Below are 25,026 nucleotides of genomic sequence, written 5' to 3'. Positions count from 1 at the left end.
AAATTTACCACATGATAATCAACTATATGTAACGAAATGAACTTTTTTTTGGCCGAGTAAGAATAACTGCATTGCAGTGGGGAGTGATCAAAGAGCAGTTATTGAGGAGAAAGAGACATACTTGGGTTCCCCTTAGTTTCTGGAAAAGTCACCAAATCCACCCTCTTTCCCCTAATTGAGAATATAAGAAAGAAAACCCCAAGATGGGTAGGAAAAATGTTGTCATTTCAAGGCAGAGTGACCCTCGCAAAGCATGTCCTTAACATCATATCGGTTCACAATATGGTAGTCTAGCTACAAGTGGCCTCGAGCAGCTATAAAAGAATGTGAATCGATCATCAGACATTTCATTTGGTCTGGATCCCCATCAACGAGGAAGATGGTCACGGTATCTTGGGAGAAAAGTTGCAAACCCAAAAAGAGGGGGATCTCGATCGGGCTAAGGAAACTAAAAGATATTAACATGACATTGCTCATGAAACTTGCATGGAGCATCGAAACCGAAGAGAATGACTGGTCAGCATACATGAAAGGCAAATACAAAAATTCTCCAGGCATGTGGAATGAATCTAAACGGTCAACTGTTTGGAATGGAGTCAAGAAAGCTATATATCAAGGTGAATAAAGAACATCAAGGGTGGATCATTGGCAATGGCAAGTCAATCAATGTCTGGACAAGTGAAATTTTATTATAACTAATCAAGAAGAAAGTTGAGAGAGAAAAGAGGACGGCTTAGTTAGGTTTCAGCCCCTCCTCACACTTTTCTTATATAGGAAAATAGTCTGTTACAATATAGAAAGCCCAAAAAAATCCGGTTCGTGGGGGTTCCGCTGGCTCCGTGCCCCTTCTATGACAACTTACAAGAACTCTAACAGGACAGGTAACTAGTGTGGTGAGAAAGTGATCAGTGATTACTTTGAGATGGATAACAGAGCATGGCAAAACCATACAACAAAACTAAGTTGTTGCATCATATCACTGAAAATCAATGGAACTTCCCCAATGAGATGACTCAGGTGCTCCAAAGGATAGGGATAGATACTCTCATGCATGTTACCGTTGCCTAATGAAGAAGGAGAAGATCAAAGAGTTTGGTTACCAAAACCAAACCGTAAGTTCATTGTTGCATTTGCAAATGAAGCTATTAGAAGAAAGCAACAGGCACCACCTTGGCAACAGTTCCTCTGGTCAGCCAAGATACATCCTAGAACAGTCGGTATATGCTGGAAATTTTACATGGTTGTATGTATATATATGACAGATTGACAAAAATGAAGTTCATGCTTGCTTCTAGGTGCCACTATAACATATAAGAGTTTTAGCGACGAAAAACACTGTCGGAAAAAGTAAAATAAACGTCGGTAATTGTTAGTAGCGACGTTTTATGATCGTCGTTCGGTCGTCGCAAGAAGTATAGTAGCTAAAGATCTGAACCTACAAAACAAAAACGTCGTCAAAGGTTAAGCATCGACATTTTATAATGTCGGTAGTGCCCAAAAAAACGTCGGTATATATATTTTGTATTTGATTGTTTAAAACGTGGCAAAAACTATATTCTGGCAACGATTCAAGAAAACGCCTGTAATGCTGAATACTATTGACGTTTTATATTGTGGCAAGAACACCAGTTTTTTCGTGATTTAAATTAGAATTGCGACGTTATGTATCGTTGCTAAAGATGGTTTAGTAACGACGTTTAATAGTCAGAATTACCGACGTTTTATTTTGTGGCAATAACACCAATTTTTCGCTACTTAAATTAATATTGCGACGTTATTTATTGTCGCTAAAGATTAACTTTTAATGACGTTGTGCTTCTCGTCGTTGTAACCTTATACTACCGATGTTTTGATTCGTAGAACAATATCATATTTTTGGTTACTAAATCGATATAGCGACATTATTTACTGTCGCTGGAAATGAACTTGTGGCGACGTTTTTGAAATTTGTTGCAAATAATATGCTTGTAGGAACGTTTTAGTGCGTCACTATACATTTATTTTCAGTGACGCTTTGACAAAGCGCCATTTTTTTTACCCTGTTTTTATTCAATTACATACGTACATGAATTCGTTTTTTTTCAATCACAAAACCTAAAAGAATCATATAAATAATTTCAATCCAACCACGTTAAATTTAACTAACAACATTCCTAAAAGTAAATTATAAAGATCACTTTCTTCATGTTTAAGAGTAATATGATTCATTACATCTATACAATAGTCTTATAAACAACAAAACATCAAAAGAAATTGTCTGAGCATCCAACATTTATCACATGGTACTTTATATCCCAAAAGAAATATGCCCAAACAAACCCATATAAATTGCTTCTTCCAAACCGCAAGAGAACCTGCAAACAAAATATGACAACATTTAGTTCATATTCACTGAAATGTCAAACCAAGCAAGATATGACAAAATATATTTAAAGTACAACTCATTGAGGATAATCATCATAAATATTTTTATAATTACATAATAATAATGGGAAAAAGTATGCATAAACAATGGATGATGGGAAAGAGTCTGGTATCTTTCTTGGCGTGCTAATGAGGCTTTGGAAGAGCACACACTTTCTGACTGAAAACGAAGTCCTATTTTTGCAAGAGTTGCGTTTTTTTATGCAAAGCAAAAAGAAACAAGAAGACTTAGTAAAGAACAAAGAAGTTTGGATCCTTCAAAGAAAATACCTATTCTTATCGAAGATAAGAATCAAAACTCTCCTTAATCTTCGATTCCCTGCCTACACCTCCTTCATGAAACACGCAAACTACCGATGTTGACGGTACTCCATGTCGGGCTCCCCTGATAGTCTCTCTCTTATCCGCACCCGAGCAGCCACTAAGCAGCAGGAATAGCAGCATCAAACCGACTCTACTCTGAGCTGCTACCCACTGTCCCCAATTCCTTCTCCAAGGAAAGGCCTGGCCCACCCATTAAGTACCGACACTAGGTAACTCCGGATCAAGCCAAGCAATCTCCACAGACGGAACTACACCTGGTAAAAATGGTTGGATAGAGGGTTTCTGCTCAAAGACCAGGTGGCAAACTGTTAGCCAATCCTTCCGAACAAATGACACTAGACACCTCATGCCTCGAGAGCCTGGGCAAAGGAAAACAATTTGCACCAGGGGGTTACTCAAAATGGGGTTCCGCCTTCGGAAGTTAGGAAGCGAACGCTCACTCGCCCTATAACAGATAAGCAGGAGAGGAAGCTTGGGACCTAGACTTAGGCATTGGATTATTCTCGGTCTTCTTCGTCCTCGAATTCAACAAAGACCTTAGATTCAAGAATCTAAAGCGTGAACTTGATTGACCTATTTATGAAAACATCCTCTTCCTTTCCGAAAGCCATGAGATTGGGTCAGGAAGATGTCCTCAAAAAGAATGAGAAATAGTTGAGGGCATCAATAATAATGAAATATTCCTTATGTGGTTGTGTTATGGGTCGCATCTTCCCTGGCTTGTTTGGTTTAGGAATCCACGACCTGTACATCGAGGAAAACCAAAAGGTAGAGCTCATGAGTGCCCTTTTGATCTCCTCAAGTCTCTTTGGTGGGTTATTTGCTTTATTTTATAGGCGGGTTCCATTGTCCAAAGATAGTCTATCATCTTCAATAGCTTGTCCATTAGATCTTTCCTCTTCTCGAAGCAAGGAGATCAAATAAAATTACAACCCAAAACACAAATCAGAAACTCAGTTTGATGCAATCACAATTTCAAGAATGAAAATTCAATGAATTCTCAACAAAACCAATATTATATTCAATCCCAAAACTACCATGGCCAAAGGCCTACAATATCATTTATAGCTTCTTAGGCTTACAATTTAGAAACTAATCGAAAAGGAAAATAAAATAATACCTAAATTCGTAAACTAAAAATAACCTAAGAGAAAGTATCCTTATGAACCCTAATTCACATCACATTATCTTGTGATTTTCCATGTCAGATACTTGAAGTCAGACTTATATATCTCAGTGTGAGGATTAGGTATCCGCTCCTGACTTATGTAAAACAAGTCTATCCTCTCTCGTGATGTTTGTGTCTATGTCCTGGTTACACTCAATACATCTTTATCCTCTCTCTATAGACTTATTTTCATTTCTTTTTCTATTGTGTCTGTGTCTGAATGTTTGAGTGTGTGTGTGTGTTTCTCATTTCAGATAAGTTGAAAAACTTAAAGAAGAGGTCCATGCCATAAATAAGAAAGAAGGTGTTTGACTAGTTGATAGACCATTCTACTTACAAAATTACAAATGAACTCGAATCTTGAGACATCAATCTAAAAACTAGCGGACATAAGAACTAAATGAAACACTTGTTTTTCTTGCATGAAACATTGGAAAGAGTGGACCACCATTACCTCCAACACCTATACCCACATGTATACCTTCGCCAATAATTATTCGTTTAACTACTGCAAAATGGCATCAACCCCAACATGACAAAAAACTAGTCCTTCAGTCCCCATCAAGCACCTAATACCCCACTGAAGCACTTTTATCCCTGACCCCTATAGCTCATCCAAGTTCCAAAACTCCACCTACATTACAACCTTTCTATGCAATCTGTTTTCTCTTATATGAACCAATTTTTTTTTTATTACACTATAGCACATGTAAAGTTGAATAAGATGCACCATAAACAATAAGTAATGTAAATCATATTTGACATGTCTCATGATCATTATGATCCATAGAAGACAATCTATTTCTTTGTATTCATTATTGTGTGGACCCTCATAAATGGTCCACATGGCTCTACCTGATCCTCCTCATTTGTGGCCTCATTGGATCGACTTGACTAGTAAGACATCCAACTCGATGGAATGCTCAGCAGCATAATGCCTCTATGGAATAGCTGGGCATGATCTCTGGACATGATACCCAGACTGGACCCTTCATATTTGCAGGCCTAGCCCTAGTTCGTAGCCAGGTCATAACACGACATGTGGGCCAAGCCTCACTATATGCCCATAATCAACTGCAAACTAGGGATAGATTTTGACTCTATCCAATGTAACTGAAAACTAGGGATAGATTTTGGCTCTATCCAATGTAACTGAAAACAAGGGATAAGAATCCATATCCAGATATTCCCTAGTTTTTTGGATGGTTATATATTGAAAAGTTTTGACCAACAGAACTACATTGAAAAACTCCACACTCCGGAGATTTTTAGAGAGACTTGATCCCACTAGGGTATGTAGGTAGCCACTGAACTAAAAAGTGGTTCAGTATCAACAACTAAGACATTTTTTCTTATGCAACAAGTTTAACAAGGTGCGCAAGTTCTAAAATTGTTTTGTAGTAGCAGTGATACTCTCGCAGGTGGTGATATTCAGAAGGTGGTGATATTCAAAAGGTCAGTTTTTGTTTTAAGAGTGTCTGGGTAGATCTGTTTTGCTTCAGTTTTTGCCCCGACATCTTTTGGCGCCGTCTGTGGGAAATCAATCCATGACTACGTTCTTCTCTTTTATTATATTGAATATCATGATCAATGGCTGTTGGTAGACCCAAAAGAAATCAAAAGGTGGCTGACACTAGTCAGGCTCCAAAAATTGCATAAAACCTGCCTCCTAATGCTGAGACAACACAACACATAGTTGCTGACGAGGTTCATGCTCAGAAGAAGTATACGCGTCAGATTCCCCCATAAAATCTGGACGCCTAGCATGAAGAAGAAGATTTGGTGGAAAACCTGCGAATTACTGTTCCAGCAGGGGAACAAGATGCAACTAGGGATACTCGAGTCATCACACACAGAGACGGAGTTGCATCTGCTGGGGCAAGACCATTGATGTTGCCTTAGGGTCTGCAGCAATGCCTTGGGCCTAGGTCGGGTGCTATTTCCACCCAATCTGGACCATCCACATTGCCTAGGCGTTTGCAAGGCCGCCTTGGGCCTAGATCGGGCCCTCAGGATCTGAGCCACAATGCTCACTCATCTGATGAAGAAACTCTAATGTTCATGTTACTCAGGCTGACCAGAGAAAACAATCAACTTAGGAGAAATGACGACAAAATGCCTAGGGAAGAAAACTCTCAGCAGGAATCTTCCATACCAAGGGAGAGCAGGTCTCAAAAGAGGAGGCATCATCCAAGGAGCCATGCCTCCAGCAGCACCCAAAACCCCAGAACTTTAACTGTGGAGCGTTTAGGTGGTGCTTGTATTTATCTTAGGGCGGGTTCAGAGCCTACGGCGTCACGAAGCGATCGATGTCAAGACGTTCCCAGTACTCCAAGGAACGATCAATGTCAGTTTTCGGATATTCCTCTTCGGATCAAATCGATCTAGAGCGCGACATGCAACGCTCTCGCAGTCTGGTACTACAAAGAGGACAATACAGACCAGCTCGAGGTAACATAAGATTTGATCGTAGTCCTGGAGGTTTAGATTCCTCATAATCCGGATACAATGGTTCAAGGAACACTCGCCGGAGGACTAATGGAGGTTATCAAAGAGCTGGAGATAGAAGAGGTAGCCAACAATGGGCCAGAAGCCACAGAACTGGAGCCCTCCATAATTCTGTGGGTGGTTATGCTCGAACCAGAAAGCTAAACCCACGCAGGGCTGAAGCAAATTTCATGCAACATAGGCAAAACTCTGTTGAGCCAGGCTGGAGCCCTGAAAGGAGAAACTGTACCCACAGAGTCGGCACGAACAATGTCGCTCTGTAGGAAAATAGTGACAACTTGAATGAGCAGCAAGTTCAAGAACTCATTAGAACTGCCATGGATTCCAAAGCTACTTGGGAAGATAAACGATATAAACTGGCAATCAAAGGACCTGAAGAATCTCCTTTTATAGATGAAATCAGAGATTAACATTTCCCCTGGTTCTTTCAAACAACCTTCAGTCCCAACCTACGATGATGTAGATGATTGTCCAGATGAGCACTTGATGAAGTACAGATCGTCTATGGCTCTTTTTAATAACAATGATGCGTTGATGTGCATAATGTTCCAAGCTAACCTTAGCGGAGAAGCTTTGACATGGTTTAACGAACTCCATCCTCGTTCAATCCATACATTTCCGCAGCTCGCCGACAAGTTTTCAAAACATTATCGCTACAACAGGAAGACCATAAAAGGTTCTGGAACTCTTTCAACCTCCACATGGAGAAAGGAGAAAGCATTCGAGACCTTGTCAGAAAACTCAGGGTGCTGCTCAAGGAGGTCAACAATGTCCCAGGTGATGTTGTTGCGCAAGCTTTCAAAAATACTCTTCCTTTTGATAAGTCTGGTCTGTACAACTCACTAACTCTGAAGCCTCCAGAAACAGTTCAGGATTTGCTGGTGCGAGCAGAAAGGTATGCTACTGTTTAGGAAGATTCAAAGTACAAGCAACAAAAGGATTTTTCAAGTGATAGAGGAAAGCAGGAACAATAACAGCGTGATAAAGACAGAAAGAAACATAACAAAGATGCTAAAACTGGCGTCTCACAAAGTCAGAAACAAGATGGCGCCTGAGCAAAGATCTTACTCTTCCAGAGCTCAGCGTCAATTTCTCAGAATTGTATGACAAGCTCAAAGGAAAACTCTCCAAGCCGTTCCCTATGAAACCTGATAATGAGGGAAGGAGAGATAAGTCAAAGAAATGCAAGTATCACAATGATTTCGACCATACTTTGAATGACTGTTATGCATTCAAGAAAGAGATCTCTAGAATGGCAGATGGGGGACAGCTGAAGGAGTATATAAAGGGTAGTCAAAAGCTGGCTCATGTAAATCTGATCGAGCACGATGTGATAGCTGTATGTCATGCTCAGGTGGCTATTTGCTTATCCAACCGTGAAAGAAAATGGAGCATGAAGCACAAGATTCAAAAAATTGGTAGTTGGAATCACGTAAACAGTAGCAACTTTAAATCTGGGTTCTATGCTGAGACTATTGTAGAAGGAGGACTAACTTTCACTGAAAAAGATGAGCGAGGAGTCTACTATCCTCACAATGATGCTGTGGTGATTACAACATGGGTTGGCATCCGTAGAGTCCAAAGAATTCTGATAGACACCGGTAGTTCTGCCTGTATATTATTCTCTGGATGCTATTCTGTCATGAATCTCGACGATGATCTTATTCAGGAAGATGATACTCTAATTATCGACTTTAATGGTGCTCCAGCTAAAAAGGTTGGTAAAATTAATTTGCCAGTCACAGTAGGTCCTAAGGTTGTAGGAGTTGACTTTGTTCTAGTAGACTGCCCATCCACATATAATGTCATTCTAGGTAGAGATTGGCTTCATGCAATGCATGCAGTGGTGTCCACTTATCACCAAGCTGTTAAGTTTCTAACAGCAGAGGGAACTTGTAAGATCCGAAGTGACCAGATTACATCTCTAAAATGCCATGAGCATGCGATGGATGATTATAAAAAGTATGAGGTCAGAGGACACACCATTCTCAACACTAAGCAGAAATAGCAATTACAGCAGGGCTGGACCAGAGCACCAACGAGGGTAGCCAAAGCACCGCGGGAGACACCAACCAAGGGACCTCCAACAGTCGATAAGATGAAAGAAGTGCAGATAGGAGAAGAAGAAAGTCAGACCACCTTCATCTTTGAAGAACTTTCTGAAACAGAGAAAAAGGCTTTGGTAGCCTTATTGAAAAGTAACAGAGTTATCTTTGCTTGGAATCCAACATATATGCCCGGTATTGACCCCAGTGTCGCTTGTCACAGATTAAACATCGACCCAAAAGTCAAACCGTTAAGGCAGAAAATACAGAGAATGGCCCCAGACAGGAAACTCTTAGTGAACAAGGAGACTGACAAATTATTGGAGGCTGGATTTATTCAACCAGTTGAATACCCAACTTGGGTTTCCAACATTGTAGCGGTACCAAAGATGAATGGGAAGCTCAGAATTTGTGTCGACTTCACAGACATGAATGAAGCTTGCCCACTGCATCCTTATCCTATACCCAAAATTTCAGATATAGTGGATGCGACATATATGGCTTCAATAAACTATCTTTTATGGATGCAAGCTCAGGATATTATCAGATTGTACTGCACTATGATGACCAGGAATATACAACATTCATCACAAACATAGGCCTATATTGCTATGTTGTTATGCCATTCGGCCTAAAGAATGGTGGAGCCACATACCAAAAGCTTGTTAATACTATCTTTGCTGATCTTATTGGGGTTATTATGGAGGTTTATATTGACGACATGGTTGTGAAGTCAAGCGAAGAATGCGATCATCTTGCTGACCTTCAGAAAGTATTTGATCGACTAAAGAAATACAAAATGAGGCTTAACCCTGCCAAATGTTCATTTGTCCTATCTTCAGACAAATTCTTAGGGTTCATGATGACCCACAGGGGAATTGAAGCTGACCCAGAGCAAATTCGAGCTATTCTCGACATGCCACCCCCTACCTGCAAAACGGAAGTGCAGAGGCTCTTAGGTCGTCTTGCGGCTCTCGGTCGTTTCATATCTCGATACTCTAATAAATGTAAGCCGTTCTTTCAGATTCTGAAAGGTGCATCAACCTGGAATGAAGATTGTGAAAAGGCTTTCTCTGAAGTCAAAGCCTACCTTACCTCTCCCCCAATTTTGGTTAGTCCAAAGGTTGGAGAACCTGTAGGAATTTATCTTGTTTGCAAATCGACTCTGCAGCCCGGTCGCGATCATTTTATTGATGATTCAAGTAAAAGCGGTTCATTTTGTTAGCAAAACACTAACCTGCAGCAGAAAGTCGTTACTCTAAAATTGAGAAAGTCGCGTTGGCCTTAGTACATGCGCAAATTTCGGCGGTTGAAGCCGTATTTTCGGGGAGAACGGTGAAGGTTTATACTGAGTATCCTTTACGAAAGACCCTCGGCAAACAGGAGGAATCAAATAGGCTGATTGAATGGTCGAGTTACCTAAACGCATATGATATTGTTTATAAGCCAAGGACTGCAGAAAAGGGGCATGCTCTAGCCTCTCTTATGGCAGATTTTCCTGTGGATGACATCTAACTGAGTCCAGAATTAGCAGAAGTAGAACAACTTCCTGATCATTCTGTTCAGTTCCCTGCACAAACTGAGGAATTCTCACCCAGTACATCTAATTCTGGGGGCGAGCGCATTCTTGACAGTAATCAAGCTATCTAGACCATCTTCATCGACGGTTCAAAAAATGCATCCGGATCTGGTCTAGGTTGTGTACTTATCAGCCCTGAAGGATAGAAAGTTGAAAGGTCAGTCAGACTAGGCTTTCCTGCCTCTAATAATGAAGCCGAATATGAAGCTGTTATCTATGGTATGAATGCTGCACTTAAGATGGGAGCGAAGAACATTCAAATGCTAACATATTCTCGCTTGGTGGCTAATCAATTTGGTGGTACTTTTCAAGCAAAAAGATGAAAGGATGGCAACATATTTGACAGTCATACATAAATTGGGTACGCAATTTGACAAAATCTCTATCAGTCAAAGGCCAAGGAATGAAATCAGGCACGCTGATGCACTATCTTACCTCTCTGCAGCTGTCCAACAAGATGAACCAAGAGAAATCCAAATTGATTTCCAACAAGAGTCGAGCATCAATCTACAACCAATGAGACTTCATGAGGCATATGTTATAAAGTGTAACGTATTACAAGTCTGTGTTGTTAACACTCGATGAAGAAAAAGAGAACAGGTAGATCGTGCATCTTCTGAATCTAAAGATCAAGTTGATGCTAAGGATCTCCAGACTTTGGCATCCTTACACAAACAACTCAAAAGAAAGCATCCCACATTCAATGATTCAGATCAAGGAATGAACCCTGGTAACCTTGGCAGTATTGGGGGACGACCATGAAGATACTGGGGGCGACATCATCCCCATCGAAAGCGAAAAGTCTGAATCTAAAGCAGAATCTGAAGAGGAAACTCTTGATGATTTAGAGATAAGGGACTTAGAAATCTTGGCACTAGGAAAATCTGATTGGAGGCTACCCTTCATTGAGTATCTGAACTCAGGGAATCTCCCCATAAAGAAAGCTTTATCTCAGAAGGTTAAGCGAGAGGCATGGAAATTCGCAGTATTGTTCACTAAAGAAAGAGTCGCTCGACTTTACAAAAGACCAATGGGGTTCGGGCCACAGTTAAGATGTCTTACCCCAGAGCAAGGCGAAATGATACTTAAAGAAATTCATGTAGGTGTTTGTGGGAATTACTCTGGAAGTCGCAGTCTTGCCCACAAGGCTTTAACACAGGGTTATTGGTGGCCGTACATGCAAAGAGACGCAAAACGAATCACTCAAATTTGTGTGTCGTGCTAGAAACATGCTAAAGTTGGAAAACTACCTGCCACAGAATTGCACCCAATTCTTAGCCCTTGGACTTTCTCAAAATGGGGGCTCGACATTGTGGGACCTTTGCCTAGGACACCTGGAAGAGTTTGTTTTTTGTTGGTGGCTATCGACTACTTTACAAAGTGGGTCGAAGCCACAGCTTTGGCTTCAATAACTACTGCTGATGTAAAGCGATTTCTGTGGCGTGATGTTATCTGCAGGTTCGGAGTACCTTCAGAATTAGTATCAGATAACGGTTCCCAATTTGGCTCTATAGAGATGCAACAATTCTGTGGGTCTATGAGCATAAAGCACAACTTTTCTGCTCCTTACCATCCTGAAGCAAACGGCCAAGCAGAGGCTACTAATAGGGTAATCCTAGATACCCTTAAGAAAATGCTTACTGGAGCTAAAGGCAACTGGGTTCGTTAGCTGCTTGCTATCCTATGGGCATATATGACTACTCCTAGAAGGTCCACATGTTTTTCACCATACTCTTTAGCATATGGTGCAGAAGCAGTACTCCCAACAGAAATCATGGCGCCAACAGCCAGAACTGAAGCAGTAAAATCTGGAGTTGAAGATGAAGTCTTAGCTTACGACAAAGCTCTTATTGATGAACGTCGGGATACAGCTCTTCAGCAATTAGTCAAATATCAAGAAAAAGTGTAGTCATGATAGAAAACTCAGAGAACGTGTCTTCAAACCTGGTGACTGGGTCCTTAGAAAAGCTAAGAATTTTGATAACCCAAGTGCGACTACAATACAGAAATCTAGGTTCAAGCGCACAGCGCCTGGTCAAGTTTGGACTGGTGGTTAACCCCTCCAACTAGACACACTGCAGGTTCAAACCCAAGAGAACCTAGCTGGTATAGAAAACTTTGTGATCAAATCTCTATCAGCTCTACAAAACCTGGTTCAAATGCTCAGCATGCCCGGTCAAGTGAAAAAGCCTCATTTTTACTTGCAAAAATTCCAAGCTCCAACATTTTTTGCACTTGGAAGTGCATAGAATACTAAATGCACACTCTGAAGCCCAACTGAATGGCATCAATTCTCTAGCTTGGTACAGACCAGAGCGTCCCTCTTTCCTGTTCAAATCCTTATAATTGATTGAGGCCGGTGATAAGGCAAGTGTTGCGAGTGCGTCAGGCTTGAAAAATGTCTCGTACGACTAAAGTATCGGGTCCATGTATATAGCTTTGACCCTTTGCCTGGCTTCGGCGTGAAACACAAATCCCCAAAGTTCAAAAAGCCAACATACAAAAGTGCACTGTGTGTTGGTCCGAGTAAATGGCGTCGACCCTCTAGCTCGGTCCTATTTGTGAACTGGGTAACTCCAAACTTTTAGGACTTTGAAAACCCAAGTGCTGGATGCAATCTATCCCTTGGAGGCGCCACCAAGTTTGGATAGAGAACATCGCTTGGTACGGTTGAATGACATTGATCCTCTCAACCGAAAACAATATGCATAGAATCAGACTCTGTGCATTAACGTCATCTCTGAGCTTCATAGCAAAAGCTCGGCCCGGTATCGCGTGCAAAAGCGGGATAATCTTTTCTGAAACTGTCCAAGATAACACCTTCAAAGGTTCAACTATATGGACTTATTTATATATGAGCATTACTACAAAATTGCTCAGTCCGATTACGCTTCAATCGGGTCATTCTATAGATGCATCTCACTGTCGTTCGATATATATTCTGAGTATGGTGACATGCTCAGCCCGGTTGTATTTGTTCAATCGAGTTATTCTACAATGGAATTCTATTGGTGAATCACCAAACATCAATTCCTTATCAATTCTATTTCTTTTCACATTATGCTGGTGAAAATCCCCAATTTTACTAGTATACACAGTAACTTTCTTATTCAACACTACACGTGAATCATATCCACATGTAGTGTTGGGGGGCGGTAGTATATAGCTTTGCTAATATTCAAGTCAATACTTTTCAAGTTCTATTTTATTGCCAAGCCGCTGTTGAATATTTTTCATTTCAGAAAAGTCCATGCCTTCAAAATATCCTTACAGGCCACATCACGGTAATTCAAGATAACTAAAGTGCAGGAGCCTTCAAAATATCCTAACTACAAATGGAAGATACATAATAAGAAAAGCAAAATGTCAAGCTGGCTAGTCTGTAACACGATTCTTGAGCAGGCACAACTCCTCAACTAGATGCCCGTTTTCCTGCACCACATGACCTGTATTCTCCTCACTCAGACGACGATCACTTTCCATAGCTCGTACTACATTCTGGGACTCCCTGAGCTTATCAACTAAAGTAATCAGTTCTAAGTCTTTAGACGCAATCATCTCATCACGAGCATACAATGTTTCTCTAAGTTGACAACATTCCTCTAACAAAGTGGTAACATGGTCTCGTGAATGTTGAGATTCTAGCTCAGCCTCGGCACAAGCCTCATGAAAAAGGGTGGAGGACTTGATCAAGACCTCCTCGGCATGCTGAAAAGATAGTGAAAATAGTACCGAACCGGAACAAGGGTCTTTTCTAACTCTTTTAGCAGAGCAGTTATCTGCAGAATTGTCTCTCACTCTGTGGATCCCGGAGTGACTAGAGACATGGATAGAGTGAGCCGACTGTACATCATCTGCAGTATCAGGAATAACATAACGAGTACCCCCTCCATTCACATCGGCACTAACATGGTTCTGCTCAGTGATGGCACCAGAGGCGGTGACCTCAACAACACCCTCAACATGTGGATGTTCTCTAGAGCCTCGCATAACAACTGGAGAAGGCGGGATAGAAGTAGACTTGGAAATGGCGGCTCGGGGAGAATGCAAACTCGAGCTGCAGGATCTCAAACTAGGATCAGGATGCCTTGTGGTAATCGGTGGAGCATTGTCTTCGTCAGAAGAATAATAGATGTAACACCGACGCCGTGCATGATTCTCTACCCTATCACCTATGTCAGAATTCTGAGCACCATCACCCAATGAGCCAGGGAGGATGATATCTAAAGGAGCAATACGAGGAAGCCTCCTTGATGCCATAGGTTTAACACATACTTCATTTCCTTTTTCTGAAGCTTTAGCAGTGTCGGGCATCATAGACTGAAGAGGATGAACAATGTATACGACAGCCCATGCAACGATTGTATCAGGGTAACTAAAGTCCCTAATAATCTCTGGGAGACCAAACAAGGTTTAAAGGTTATGCTGAACCGCATTCTCATCAACTTCACTTACCACAGCATCAGAAATCTAGGTATTTGTTAAAGAAAGAACTAAATTGAGCTGCAGAACAAAGAAAATTGTAGACGAAGAAGATAATTTCTTAAGGAGCTCACCTGAGAAATTATTTGGAACATCCATTCCGCGGCCTGCCCAGCCTTGAACTCTGTAGGCTAGTGTATGCCATGTTAAGTAATGAGTAGGGGGATGGATAAACTTCCTATCCTAAGAGACAAAGTCGACTGTAAAGAAATCTGGAACTACGGGTATATCAGCATTGGAATGCTTGTTCAGGAAAAACGTTATCGGATTCTCTTTCTCTTCTTCTCCAGTGGCTGCTCCGGCGTGTGAGAGAGGCGATAATGTGGACCTTCATAAATGGTCCACATGGCTTTACCTGATCCTCCTCATTTGTGGCCTCGTTGGATCGACTTGTGTAGTGAGACATCCAACTCGATGGAATGCTCAGTAGCATAATGCCTCTATGGACCAGCTGGGCATGATCTCTGGACATGACACCCAGACTGGACCCTTCATAACTGCAGGCCTAACCCTAGTTCGTAGCCAGGTCACAACATGGCATGTGGGCTAAGCCTCACTATATGCCCGTAATCAGCTGCAAACTAGGGATAGATTTTGACTCTATCTAATGTAACTGAAAACTAGGGATAGATTTTGGCTTTATCCAATGTAACTGAAATCAAGGGATAAGGATCCATATCCAGATATTCCCTAGTTTTTTGGATGGTTACATATTGAAAAGTTTTGACCAATAGAACTACATTGAAAAACTCCACACTCTGGAGATTTTTAGAGAGACTTGATCCCGCTGGGGTATGTAGGCAGCCACTGAACTAAAAAGTGGTTCAGTCTCAACAACTAAGACATTTTTTCTTATGCAACAAGTTCAACAAGGTGCGCAAGTTCTAAAATTGTTTTGTAGTAGCGGTGATACTCTCACAGGTGGTGATATTCAGAAGGTCAGTTTTTGTTTTAAGAGTGTCTGGGTATATCTGTTTTGCTTCAGTTTTTGCCCCGACAATTATTCATGCCTTTTAGTTACAATACTCATTTGCAAAGTTCACTGGAATGATTTCTAAACACCCAAAGAGGTAATTAATTAACATTTAAGTGAAATGTAGGCTACAGTAAACAAAGTAAACATTGTGAGTAGCCATTCCACTTTTCTCCTTTTTAGTGTGTGTGTGTGTTCCTGAAAACTTGCTTTTATAATCTTCACCATGCCTTAATTCTACAACTCCTCCAGCACCACTTCCAACCACTTTCACGACAAGCACCATGCCACCACTCTCACTAATGCCTCCTCCACCAACAATCATATATACCTCCAAGACCAAAAAGGGATGCCACCATCACTACAGTGGATTACCAGTAAATAAAAGTGTATAAGTATGACCACTACCATTGGCAACACCTACACCCACATGTAAACCTTTCTTCCGAATATTAATTCCAATAAGTACTATGACATCCCCACAAGCCCCAACTAGAAATACTAACAGTAAATAAAAAATTTGTAATTTACATCTATGGTAAGAACCAAAATTCTAGACTACACTAAACCATATAAAAAAAAAAACAATGTCCATCTAGAAATATACTACAAAAAAAAAATGACAACCCAAAACACAAATCAGAAACCCAAACCAGATCAGACACATGAGATCGGATGCCCGACCCTGCAATACCGCATGAGTGAAGAAGGGCGGGATGAAGAAAGATTCGGAAGGGAGCGGAGAGAAAGGTGAAAAAAAAAAGAGCAGTTGAGGGAAAAAGGGATTTTTTGTCCATAGATACATTCAAGCCGGTGATGGCAAGAATGGGCATATGCCTTTCGAAATGTGCAAGAATGGCACTCCATTACAAGTAAGAATGGGCATTCAAGCCGGTGATGGCAAGGTATGGAGAATAGCATCAAGAGATACCCACAATGCTTAAAATTGATGCATATGCCTTTCGAAAAATAGCATAAATTACACTAGCACAAATTTCAATATAAAGTAAGGTAAAAAAATGCACTTTGGTTCGTTGCTTATTTATTTATTTATTTTGAGCTGCAAATATATCTCTAATTATTACACATGAGAGGATAACTTATTGTAATAGAGTGCCAGCAAGAAGTAAATGTGTTGGCAACGATATCTATCGAAATCTCGTGCTAGAACTGATTCCCTATCTTTCATTTGTTGTGCTTCGTCGATTATGATATACTTCCAATCAATTCTTGATAGCTTCGACCGGTCGTACATAATAAACTCATATTAGAAAAATTCATCCAGAAATGGGAAGAGACTCATCATTTCAGACATGAATATTACCAAACTTAAGTTGCAGATATATATTTTTCTTTGTTCTCTTCGTAAGTAGCAGATAGTTGAATCTGCTAAATTTCTTCATGTTAATTACATAAGCAGAGAAGCATAGTTAATAAATAGAATGCTAACTTATAGAAAGGCTTTCTTTGTAGTTTGACTCAAACATAGCCATTGCAGCTAAAGAACCTGAGCCCATTGTCACATAAGGAAGTGTATCAGTCAAACCATGAGGATAGATCTGCAGAAAAGATCAACATCACACCCCAAATACATATCTAAATTGAACTAATTATTCTGATATCAAGAGCAATTTAAACTCACAGTATGCAAATGAGGTCCAGTAATACCAACTCCACCAAGTACCAAAGCAGCACTCACATGTCCTTGGTAACTAAACAACAATCAATACAATTAGTCCTACTCCAGTTGTATGCAAAAGGGATGGAAAAACATAATTACCCAAAAAGGTGAGTCTTTAATAGTGTAAGAGCTGTAACAACCTTGGACTCACGAGTAGTTGACTGACGGTGTAACTGCAACTGCGAGCTGACCATGTCTACAAATGGACAAAATAAAATACAATCCATACCAACTAAAAAGACACACAAAAAAAAATGGTGATAATGTATATTACCTATAAGCGCCTCGATGATCGCCAGCCGATCCAAACCATAACAATATATATTAGGTGCCATATAATGAATCTTCTCACAATTCTTATCAGCAACTACAGGTCCCTCAGTAGCTCTTGTATCTGCTCCAAGTATAATTCCATCCTTAAATAAACAAAAGTTAGTTTTAAAATTGGACCTGGTAAGTAAAGTTATCCGGTTTCACACCTAATCCAACCATTTGTTTATAAACCAAAATAGCTTCTTTATAAAACCCACACTTCACATACCAAGAAATCAACACATTCCATTTCAAACTACTCCCATTTCTTGAATTACTCAAAGTAATAAAATGAGCATCAGTTAAATAACTGAAACTCGAGTAAAATGTAACTAGCTTTGGAACTAAAAGTGGGTGTTGCTCAAAACCCAAAGTTATAGCATGAGCATGAAGGTATAACTTCCATAGAAATACAACTTTTAATTCAACTACAGCAAATGTAGCTCAAGTTTCCTAACCTGCAGGGCTTGATGATTCTGCTAACATTTTCAAGAATTGATAATTTTTTCTTTTGACTAGGGGGTATGTGGAGAGTGCTCAATAATCCCTAGTTTAAACAGAAAATTGCATAACAACAAAATCAGTATATACTTTTCTGAAAAAAAAAAAAAAAATCATGGAACCACATTCACATTCACATTCCCATTCACAAGTAAGCAAAATATAGAAGATCTATTTCAAACGTAGACGGACCTGTCCATTAAGTTTTTCCTTCCCATGATCTCGCCATCGGTTTGGGCTGTAAATGAACCAGTAACCCATAGCTTCTTCTTCCCCCCTTAGCTTCCGCTTCATGCAACATGGTGTGTGAAACTCCAAGTGTGCTTTAAACCATTTCTAGCCACTACATCAAGCCCTCCAAGTGCAACAATAACGCTGGCACTGTTTTTGGAAGAAGGCAGAGTTGAGAATCTACAACCCAGAAAATTACACTAGAGTCTATTCACACACATTATAACTTAACAAATATGCAATGAAGCCATTGGGGTACCCCAATCACTGAACCAATTTCACATCATAACATGCATCCATTGAAATTCAGATCAATTTTTGTTTCCAGAACAATTCAACCAATTGAAATCAAGCTAAAAAAAAAATACCTGAATTGATAGCTAGCAAAAAAGAAGTATATTCGCAGTGCCCAATAAGTGCTTTTTCTCCTAATACCAGAAAAAAGTTAGCTTCTTTAATTTCTACAAACAAGTTTGATTAAAACTTCTTCCTTCCAAACAAAAACAGGTTCAACATTGTAGAAACTAAAAGAAAAATCATGAATTTACTCTATTTTATCGGTAAACAAGTTCAAAGATTGATTTTTGCCTCATTTTTCAAAAATTTGACTTGCTTTCTGTCAATAATGAAGGATGAAGGAGAAGGTAAAACCGAATCAGAAATAAAGCGCCTACAACAAAATAATTGAACTTGCAACAATTACAGAAGATAGAGAAAAGGGGGGGAGAGGGAGTACCTAAAAATGAAAGGGAGTTCAGAGGTGAGAGAAGAAAAGCTAAGTAGAGACCTGATTAAATTTCTCCATCATTTGTTCTTTTGTTTCCTTTTAGTTTAGGTTTCATTCCTCTCTGATTAACTTTTTGAAAGTTTCTTCCCTCTTTTTTTCAAGTGAAAAATCAAAGTGTTTGGCGCTGCTAATTATCAAAATCGCACGCAATGGACAACACAATTTTTGACAGTTTCAAATGTTGGTATAAAATACCAATTCCAATGATATTCTAAAATGTCGCTACTTTAATATTAGTACTAAACCGACGAAATTAATCGTCGCCCTATGTACAAAACAATTTCCACGTTTTTATCGTTGGCACTACACAACTTCAACTTTATAAAAAACGAGATTATTATTGAAAATAAATATAATACAATTTCCGACGAAAAAACGTCGCAAAATCTAATTTTAATAGCTGAAACCAATAGATTAGTAGGGACGATTTAAACGTGCCAAATGGTGTGTTTCGGGGACAAAACAAAAGCATCACTAAAAGTTTCGTTGCTAAAAAACCTGTTTGTTGTAGTGTGCTGCACTTGTCAGAAGGCCATTGAGACTCAAGAGCATATATATTCTTTATCACTGCTATTTTGCAAAGAAGTGTTGGGCATACATCACAAATGCATTCAAGATGCAAACAAAAGTGAGGGATTTAGAGGATGTGATAAATCAAAGAAAACCATGAGTTCTCTTATTGCAGATCTTTGGAAAGCAGCGACAACAACTGAACTGGAAGAATCGTAACAAAGTCTTATTTGATGGAGGTAAATCTAACCTTGGATTTATATGTCTCCAAATTAGAAAAGCTATTTGCAGGGCACACTCTCTTTCCAAGGGTCATATGGAGAGTACAACGACTAATCTTTCCATTCTTCATGGATTAAGACTATTGGGTAAATAGAGAAAAGCACCCAGAATGATTGAATGTTATTGGTTTCCCCCTCCTCATGGGATAATCAAAGCCACAACAGATGGTTCATGTAGAGAAAAAGGGGTTGTTCATTTTTTGTAAAGGGCGACCCGCGCCCTAGTTGGCTTGGAGCACAGCGCGTGCGCGCTCCCTTGGAGGATTTGTACTTAGCCAATTTTTTGGATTGAAACTTTTGTGTACAAACTTTTGCAGGCGCGCTCGTGCTCATCTACACCTAAGGCAAGGCGCAACTCGCGCTCCACGACATTTTCAGACATCGATCTTTTTCGGTCCAGTATAAAAACATAAGTTTTTTTTATTAAAACTTAACCTAACCAATACTAGAAAAGCGACAGAGATTGTAAGAGTGAATTCTTTGTGAGTGTTTTAGTGTTCATTCTTTGTGAGTGAATTGAGAACTCTTGTAATCTGTTACTTTGTGCATCTTGTAAAGCTTGGAACTTGTCGGTGGGATGTAGACACATTGCTAAACCACATTATATCCGTGTCTTGTGGTTTGTTCTCTTTTACATTAGTCTATTTACTTTATATGCTTGTTAGTTGATATTGAGAAGTGTTGGGATAGTACTTGGAGGGTGTTGAAGTCTTGTCTTGAAAGAAGGATCAATCCTTGTGTTGGGTTGATTTATTTGAAGTGGATAATATTGTTTCCTTTTTAGTTATTCATAACAATTGGTATCAGAGCTAGATTTACGACCTAGGATTATGAGTTTTGGTGAAGAACCATATTGCTCAAAATTTGAGTAAACAAGGTGTTTGATAAAATTTCCAAGTGAATTTTTTTTTGGGTTATTGTGTGACTTGAAAAATGGCTCTCAAAATGTCAAATGCTAGGTTTGAAGTTGAGAAATTTAATAGGAAGAATAACTTTGGGATTTGGCAAGTCCAAGTAAAGGACATTCTCATCCAACAAGGTTTGCACAAGGCTTTAAAGGGATTAAATCAAAGGCTGCGAATATAAGTGATGATGATTGGGAAGAGTTCGATATACATGCTTGTTCATTAATCAGGTTGTGTCTTGCTAATGAGGTCATGTATAATGTGATGGGAGAAAATACCGCCTCCGGTATTTGGCTCAAGCTAGAATCTATGTATATGACCAAGAGCATGACGAACAAGATGTACTTTAAGAAATATCTTTATCGGTACATGAGGGTGGATGGTTTAATGATGCAAGAGCACGTTAGTGAGTTCCATTGACGCCTCGCAGATTATTTGAATGTTGGCATGAAGATGGATGATGAGGATCAAGCGGCATGTTTAATATTCTCCTTGCCCGAGAGCTATGAGCATCTAATGACTATATTTATGAACAGAGAATATGTTGATCTTGACGAAGTTCAAAGTGTGCTTCTTTCTTATGAGTTGATGAAGAAGACACGAGTTGAGAATAACATTGATGCAGGATAAGGGCTAGTGGCAAGAGGAAGGTCGTATGAAAAGGCCTCTACAAGCAATGAGAGGTCTATGTCCAAGTCAAAGAAGCCGTTAAAATATGTGAAGTGCTACAATTGTGATGAAAAGGGACATTACGTAAGTAATTATCCTCACCCAAATAAAAGTGACAAGAAATATGGTAAGAAGAAAGGTAAAGCTCAAGTTGAGGCAAGTTTTGCTTCGGGCTCTGAAGGGGACGATGTGAGTCTGTGTGTGTCCATACAAGACTATATGGCCGAAAGGTGGATTCTTGATTCTGGGTATTCCTACCATATGTACCCGAATAGAAAGTAGTTTACTTCTTATGAGAGCATTGATGGTGGTTCCGTTTTGATGGGTAATTAATGACCATGCGTGTAAGACGGTTGGGATTGGAACTATACGGGTCAAGATGCATAATAGTGTTGTGAGGACTCTAAATAGTGTGAGACATGTTCCTGAGCTAAAGAAGAACCTTATTTCTCTTGGTACCTTAGATTCCAAAGGCCACATGTTTGTGGGAGAAGGTGGAGTCCTAAAGATTGTTAGTGGCTCTTTAGTTATTATGAAGGGCCATAGACATGGAACCTTGTATACTTTGATGGGAAGTATGGTGACTGGCAATGTAGCATTGGGTGCATATAGTGATGATTCCGAGTGCACTAAGAAATGGCATATGTGTCTTGGGCATATGAGTGAACGGGGTTTGTCTGAGTTGTGCAAGCAAGGGTTCTTGAAGGACTTGAAGAAGCCAAGCATGGGATTCTGTGAGCACTGTGTCTATGGGAAACAGTGTCGAGTCAAGTTCAGTTCAAGCAAGTACAAGACGGCGGGCATCCTTGATTATGTGCATACAGATGTGTGGGGACCCTCCAGAGTTTCTTCAAAAGGAGGTAACCGTTATTATGTCTCATTCATTGATGATCATACTCGCTATGTGTGGGTGTATATGATGAAAACGAAAGATGAAGTGTTTGAGATATTTAAGAAGTGGAAGGCAAGGGATGAGAATCGCACATATAGGAAGGTGAAGACTCTAAGGTTTGACAATGGTACTGAGTATACCTATGGGCCTTTCCAAGAGTTTTGTGCGCAACAAGATATTAATAGACACTGGACAGTCAGGGGCACGCCTCAGCAGAATGGGATGGTAGAGAGGATGAATAGAACCTTGCTTGAAAGAGCGAGATGTTTGTTATCTAATGCTAGTCTAGGCAAAGAGTATTATGCAGATGCAGTGTCCATGGTGTGTTACCTGTATAATAGGTCACCAGTTTCAGATATAGATTGCAAGACGCCTTATGAGGTGTGGTCAGATAACACAGCTGATTATAGTATTTTGCGAGTGTTTGGATAGACTGCTTACTACCATGTGAGGGAAAACAATCTAGATCCTAGAGCTAAGAAGGCAATATTCTTGGGCTTCGCAAATGGAGTAAAGGGATACAGATTGTGGTGTCTAGATGACCACAAGTTCCTAGTCAGCAAAGATGTTACCTTTGATGAGACTTTCGTGTTATCTTTCAGTAAGCCAGAGAAAGCTGGGTAGAATGGTGAGTTTATAGAAGTTCAAGCTACTGAGTTTGAGTTGTCTGATGCAGTAGATGACTAGTTGGTTCATGATGAGGTACCATATCATAGAACCACGCAGCAACAGGAAGAAGAGCATGAACATCCATAACTTGTAGTGGCTGATCCTAGGCCAAAGAGACAAGTTAAGGAAGTACACAAATATGGGCATGATAAGCAGGTGAAACATTATGGTCAGGTGGATTTAGTAGCATATGCACTGAATATTGAAGATGATTAGCCATATAGCTTCAAGGAAGCTATCAGAGGTGCTCATTACAGAGATTAGTTGGTTGCTACGCAGGAAGAATGGAATCTCTTGATAAAAATCACACATGGGACCTTGTTTTATTGCCGAAGGGCAAGAGGACTATTGGCAGTAAATTGATGTTCAAAAAGAAAGTAGACCTTCCTGAGTTTGACAATACTGGGTATAAGGCAAGAGTGGTAGCAAAGGGTTTCTCATAGAAGGAAGGAGTCGACTATAATGAGGTATTTTTTTCCGGTGGTCAAACATACTTCCATTCATGTGTTATTGCGTTTAGTTGCTCACTTCAACTTTGAGTTAGAGCAACTTGATGTGAAAATTGCTTTCTTGCATGGAGACTTGGAGGAAAAGATCTATATGAGACAACCTAAAGGTTTTGTTGTTGCCAAGAAAGAAGATCATGTGTGCAAGTTGAATCGGTCATTGTATGGTTTAAAGCAATCACCAAGGCAATAGTACAAGCGCTTTGACACGTTCATAATGCAACATGAGTATACCCAAAGTAAGTATGACTGTTCTGTTTACTTTCGTAGGTTTCATGGTAATGACTTCATCTATCTCTTGCTTTATGTGGATGACATGCTTATTACTTCCAAAAGCATGATGGGGATAGACAAGTTGAAATCTCAACTTAGTTCTAAGTTTGAGATGAAAGACTTGGGTGGAGCCAAGAAGATATTGGGCATGGAGATTGATAAAGTTAAGAAGAAGCCACATCTAGTTGTATCTTAGAAGAAATACCTTCATAAAGTAATTTCTTGATTTAGTATGGAGAATGCAAAGTCAGTTTCTACTCCTTTGGCTGGGCATTTTAGGCTTTCAACTAAGTTCTCTCCTAGTTCGGTGGAGGAATAAAAACATATGGCTCATGTTCCTTATGCTAATGCAGTGGACAGTTTGATGTATGATATGGTGTGCACACGCCCGAACATTTCACAGACAGTTAGTGTTGTATGCAGGTATATGGCAAATCCTGGTAAGCAACATTAGGAGGTAGTGAAATGGGTATTGAGGTACTTGAAGAGTACCTTGGATGTGGGATTAGTTTATGGTGGAGGTACTTGTTATGTCTGTGGTTATGTGGATTCAGATTATGTAGGTGATCTAGATAGACGATGATCGACTACTAGTTATGTGTTTATGATGCATGGTGCACCGGTTAGTTGGAGGTTTATGCTACATGCTACAGTTGCTCTATCTACTACAGAGGCAGAGTATATGGCAGTGGCAGAGGCACTATGGCTTCGAGGTCTTCTAGATGATATGGGTACTGAGCAGAACAGTGTTGCTTTGTATTGTGATAATCAGAGTGCTATTCATTTGGCAAAGAACTATGTTCATCATGCTCGAACCAAGCATATTGATGTCCGTTATCATTTTGTGCGGGATGTAGTTGAGGATGGTGATGTAGCACTTGAGAAAGTGGACACCCATGACAATCCTGCTGATATGCTGACGAAGGTTGTCACCGGAGTTAAGTTCCAACACTATTTGGACTTGCTCCAAATCCTACATGTTTGATTAGAGCCCTTTGTAGGCATGGCCCTTCGGGGTGGTTGATGGCAAGTTTCGAATGTGATTTGAAGACTAGTGATTCTTGATGGATATGTTCAGCGTGGTTTTATGTGTTAAAACCTCACCGAGGTGGAGAATGTAGAGAAAAAGGGGTTGTTCATTTTTTGTAAGGTGCGACCCGCACCTTAGTTGGCTTAGAGCACAGCGCGTGTGCGCTCCCTCGGAGGATTTGTACATAGCTAATTTTTTGGATCGAAGTTATTAGACTTTTGTGTACAAACTTTCGCATGCGCGCTCGCGCTCATCTACGCCTAAGGCAAGGCGCGA

At 40.0% G+C, this 25,026-nt stretch overlaps 2 protein-coding genes across 2 annotated transcripts; one reads left to right on the top strand and one right to left on the bottom strand.

Annotated features, from left to right (window-relative positions):
* The first annotated feature begins 7,565 nt into the window (after nt 1-7,565).
* On the top strand, nt 7,566-8,432 carry LOC147477234 (uncharacterized). The gene has a single exon (XM_086585948.1). The coding sequence runs from the start codon at nt 7,566-7,568 to the stop codon at nt 8,430-8,432; it is 867 nt and encodes a 288-aa protein (XP_086442074.1).
* An 8,276-nt stretch (nt 8,433-16,708) lies between these two features.
* Nucleotides 16,709-18,258, bottom strand: LOC147477233 (proteasome subunit beta type-7-B-like). The gene is made up of 6 exons (XM_086585946.1): nt 18,190-18,258; nt 17,726-17,895; nt 17,459-17,634; nt 17,284-17,380; nt 17,146-17,215; nt 16,709-17,062 (listed from the first exon to the last, which is right to left on the bottom strand). Exons 1-6 carry the CDS (start codon nt 18,256-18,258, stop codon nt 16,949-16,951), a joined length of 696 nt encoding a protein of 231 aa, XP_086442072.1. The 3' UTR covers nt 16,709-16,948.
* Between the last annotated feature and the right edge of the window lie 6,768 nt (nt 18,259-25,026).

This window comes from Coptis chinensis, chromosome 9, assembly GCF_015680905.1.
Source record: "Coptis chinensis isolate HL-2020 chromosome 9, ASM1568090v1, whole genome shotgun sequence".
Lineage (NCBI taxonomy): Eukaryota > Viridiplantae > Streptophyta > Magnoliopsida > Ranunculales > Ranunculaceae > Coptis > Coptis chinensis.
Note: the sequence above shows the minus strand (reverse complement) of the source record. Positions and strands in the feature narration are given on the sequence as shown.

Bases quoted from the DNA above. Each gene is read 5' to 3' on its own strand.
- LOC147477234 (XM_086585948.1), top strand. From the start codon at position 7,566: ATGAAACCTGATAATGAGGGAAGGAGAGATAAGTCAAAGAAATGCAAG.
- LOC147477233 (XM_086585946.1), bottom strand. From the start codon at position 18,258: ATGGGTTACTGGTTCATTTACAGCCCAAACCGATGGCGAGATCATGGG. The intron at 17,635-17,725 runs GTATGTGAAGTG...TTTACTTACCAG, and splicing joins TGGAATGTGTTGATTTCTTG to GTCCAATTTTAAAACTAACT. The intron at 17,063-17,145 runs GTGAGTTTAAAT...TCTTTTCTGCAG, and splicing joins CTGGACCTCATTTGCATACT to ATCTATCCTCATGGTTTGAC.